We start from the raw sequence: 3,832 nt of genomic DNA, 5'->3' as shown, positions 1-3,832 counted from the left end.
GAAAGAAATACTTACAAAAAAATAAGAAAGTCCATCAGATTTTTCTTTAAACCTAAGTAAGGTTTAAGAAAAAAGAGCACTTGTCAAAAAATAAATACATTTTCAATCTCATTTTTAACTTTATGAACTTAACTCTTCTTTATGGATGTTATGCAATCAGGTGTTCACTATCTAAGTGTTACTAAGGAGAGGTTCAAAGGTAGATTTTTATCTTCTTCTACTGCCAGACTACAACAAAAAAGAAACCTGGAAATACTTTATATAATATGGCCTACAACTTAAGGTATAATTTCCCTGTAACTAGAAGGAATTTAATGTATTTTACTTAAAATTACAATGAAATACATTTACCTACAAATACTTAAAGCTGGGTACAGGAAGCACTCATTTCCTGTATTTAGAAAGTTATGTTTAAACAGTGATGACTTGGCTCTATCATTATATGGTCACATAGGCATGTAAAAGAACAGCTGACTTAGAGAACATCCATCATGCACATCAACATATTGAGTATTAAATAAAAATGTAAAAAGGCAATTCAACGCCCCATGAAATAAGGCGTGAGTATAGTGTTTGCTATTCCACAAAATGACAATGAAATTTTACACTACTTTAAATTACTTATGCAGTACATACATTTATTTACCGTAACATTTATTTACCATATAATTTCTTTGTTTCCTGTAAAAACCTGAGTTGTTGCCCGCCTATTTTATTCTGTTATTCCTACCTTTAAGCATTTGAAGCTTGATATAATTACATTATGATTTAAAATAAAAAACACTGATTTAGTTACAGGAGAATTACACCTTAGTCACAGCACATATTATAAACTCTTGGCGATGGTTGTTTAAGGTAAAGCTAATCAACATTTACGTTAAAACTTCATTTAACACAAACGTTTAATTGTTGCTAACACACTTTATATCACACCTCGGTACAAAATTAAACCTCAACAAAATTTGGATCAAACAAAGTGGAGGACAATTACAAAACATTTATTTTTCATTTTGAATGACATGTAATGACACAGGCTGAGTGTGGCTTCTCCTCGTGATATGGGCCTCGCTAAACAAAATCCATTACTAATAGATTCATCAAATTATTTCCATTTTTAAAATAAAGCTTACCTTCAGCTATATGTAGGTTAAGCAGAATGTTGACTTATATCAATGTACAGCCTTGTTTAAGAAGCAGAAATCACCTAGATTGGAGCTATTGACGCAACTTATCATCAGTTATGCTCTTGCTACACAGTATATTGACAGCTGCGCTGGGCTAAAGTCCACTGCCATTAAAGGTAACAATATGCAGGTGTAATAAGGAAAGGAAATCACATTTTGGGGTGGGGGGGATAAGCAGACAAGGGAGAGCAAGAATCCCTGTTTCAGCTTGTTTTTAAGGAATGCAGTCGAGGTGTTGTTGAGACATGTTGGAGGAATCTGTAGAGCGGCTGTCTGTACCAACAGAACTGCCATTCAACAGGCCGTAAACCACTGCAAGCTCTCAAGCTAAAAAACGAAACAAAATGAATGTTGATCTCACGTCCTTGTTCACAGTCTGAGTAACTGCAAGTAATATGAGAAGTTATTCTACCAAGTACAAGACACACTGTAATGTTACAGTCTTAGGGGAGGTGGGGGCGGCGGTGGCGGCACATTAACAGAGGTGCCAGTGTTGAGATGTGGTGCTGACAGAAGAGGAGGCGGAGGAGGAAGAGGGGAACCTGCAGATACGGGACGAGGTGGCGACGGGAAGGTGCTTGACGGGCTTATAGCTGGTGGAGGGGGAGGTGAAGGGGGAGGCGGGGGGAGATCTGTGAGCGAGGGGAAGGTGGGCGGAGGGGGGAGGTCAGTGTCCATGGAGAAAGAGGGAGGCGGCGGGGGAGCAGGCAGGTCGGGGTCCAAACAGGCTGAAGAGGCCGGAGGAGGAGGAGGCAGGCTGTTGTTGGTGGGGACTGAGGGTGGTGGCACAGCGATGCCGTGACTGGAGCTGTAGACAAGACATAAACACCATGAGCACTACTGATAACCTGACAGCGAAACTGTGTTTTATAATGGAACAGTCCACATTTGTGAAATAAAGACATTTAGAAGAAGTTGGAAACATGAATGCCACTCATGACCATGAAGGAGACTAGTGCTGGTGCACTGGTGCTCACAGAGACCACTCACACTCACACCCAGGACCTCACAGTGAACCCAGGACATTGCTGCTGTGATGTGACAGTGCTAACGACCCCACAAACATACCACCTTTTTCCATATCATAATAGTTAATTTTCATTAAGTTAAGGGTGTTAATTAAAACAATTATGTCAGTGTTTCCATAAAAAACTAGCCACAAAGAGGAAGGGTCTACGTACAAAGAGGTGTCTGCAGCGCTCTGTATGCTGTCTGCAGTTCCTGCTCTCTTTCTGGGCGCTTCAGTGACCTGTGGAGTGAAGAAAAATGAAGGCCACAGAACTTCTCCACATATAACATGTACCATACCGGGAAAACAGAGATGATTTTTCTATAAAGCTTTCATCTAATAAGAAGGAAGACAAGCCTATCAGATTTTTCTTTACCTGAAAACTGTGTCCTATGTTGTCCAGTGTGAAGTACGAGATTGGCTCCCTTGAGTAGGCTTCCTTAGGCTCCTTGCCTGAAGCTGGTGGGGTCATAGGCTTGGAAAAAGTCTTATTTTTGGGGGTAGTGAACACACCGATCTCTCTCCTGGCCACCTTTTCACAGTGGATAGCTGCATCCTGCAAAGCACAGTAGAAACAGCTTCAGTCAGAAAGATGCAAAAACTCTCAATCACATCACTTGTTCCTCTGAGAACCTCTGACAAAGTTACTCTGTGGCTTTAAGCAGAAATGTTACATTGTAAATGACCAGTTTCACATACATGCAGCTAGCACTGTACTAAAAATATATGGCTATTTACCAGTGACAGCAGGTTGATGGAGGACTCCATGTCTTTTATCTGCCTGGCCTGTAAGTCCAGCAGTCTCAGCACAGAGCTGGCCACATTGTTAATCTGATAGGTCACACTGGCCAGCGACTGGTTCACCAAAACCTTGATCTCTTCAACCGCCTTGGATTGATCTTCTGCCTGAATTGTTTAAAAATTAATTAAAATGAAGATGATGATGATGATGATTATAAAAGATCTAAACATGCAAACCTATGAAAACTGTTTTGTTTATATAGCCCTTGTGGCCCTTTTTTGGGAGTGGGGGCATTACTCACCTGAACATAATTGTTATCGCAGTAATCTGCCACTCGGTGGAGGTTGCTGCAGTTATCAACAAGGTCCTTCCTGGCAGCCGGCGCCTCTTGTAATATCTGAGTAATAAGTTCCGAACAATTCTTTTCCTCCGTCATTTCTCCCATGGGTGTCGCTGAAAAAAAGCCTCGTAAAACCTTTAAGTGTACTTGTTAGTATCTGATGAAGATGGAAAAAGTTTTCTGGAAAGAGGCAGCCGAGGCTGGGGAATGTGAGGTCGGTGGGGAACGCGGAAAAATACTGCAGGGTACAGAATTTAGAGCAGCTGGTCCCAGGGCAGGGCTAACAAGTGAGGTCTCGACTAGGACTGCTTAAGCAACATCTGTCTCGCGAGAAACAAACAAACAAACAAAAAAACACACCATTTTTTACATTTATTTTTTGGTGGGGTTAATGTTTTACACGTCCCATAGTTTGCTTGATAAAATAATTTAAAATAATTTTGCAGGTTTTAAGGAGCCCGGATGAAAGTCACTTGTATTATTCGTTAAGTCCACTAGAGGTCAGTGTAGTCTAAATAAAATAACTCAAGGTCTGTCGACGGCGGTTGCCCTCTGCA

At 40.9% G+C, this 3,832-nt stretch overlaps 1 protein-coding gene across 1 annotated transcript; it reads right to left on the bottom strand.

Moving 5' to 3' along the window:
* Positions 1-1,619: 1,619 nt before the first annotated feature.
* On the bottom strand, positions 1,620-3,380 carry abi3b (ABI family, member 3b). The gene is made up of 5 exons (XM_085360549.1): positions 3,237-3,380; positions 2,932-3,099; positions 2,570-2,749; positions 2,366-2,433; positions 1,620-1,992 (listed from the first exon to the last, which is right to left on the bottom strand). Exons 1-5 carry the CDS (start codon positions 3,378-3,380, stop codon positions 1,620-1,622), a joined length of 933 nt encoding a protein of 310 aa, XP_085216675.1.
* Between the last annotated feature and the right edge of the window lie 452 nt (positions 3,381-3,832).

The sequence above is a fragment of the Diplotaxodon limnothrissa genome, linkage group LG8 (assembly GCF_057381915.1).
Source record: "Diplotaxodon limnothrissa isolate DT_005_m linkage group LG8, D_limnothrissa_male_GT1.1, whole genome shotgun sequence".
Lineage (NCBI taxonomy): Eukaryota > Metazoa > Chordata > Actinopteri > Cichliformes > Cichlidae > Diplotaxodon > Diplotaxodon limnothrissa.
The sequence above is the reverse complement of the archived record's forward strand: the minus strand, read 5'-3'. Positions and strand labels throughout refer to the sequence as shown.

Bases quoted from the DNA above. Each gene is read 5' to 3' on its own strand.
- abi3b (XM_085360549.1), bottom strand. From the start codon at position 3,380: ATGGGAGAAATGACGGAGGAAAAGAATTGTTCGGAACTTATTACTCAG. The intron at 3,100-3,236 runs GTGAGTAATGCC...TAAACAATTCAG, and splicing joins GCGATAACAATTATGTTCAG to GCAGAAGATCAATCCAAGGC. The intron at 1,993-2,365 runs GTACGTAGACCC...TCTTGTCTACAG, and splicing joins AGCGCTGCAGACACCTCTTT to CTCCAGTCACGGCATCGCTG.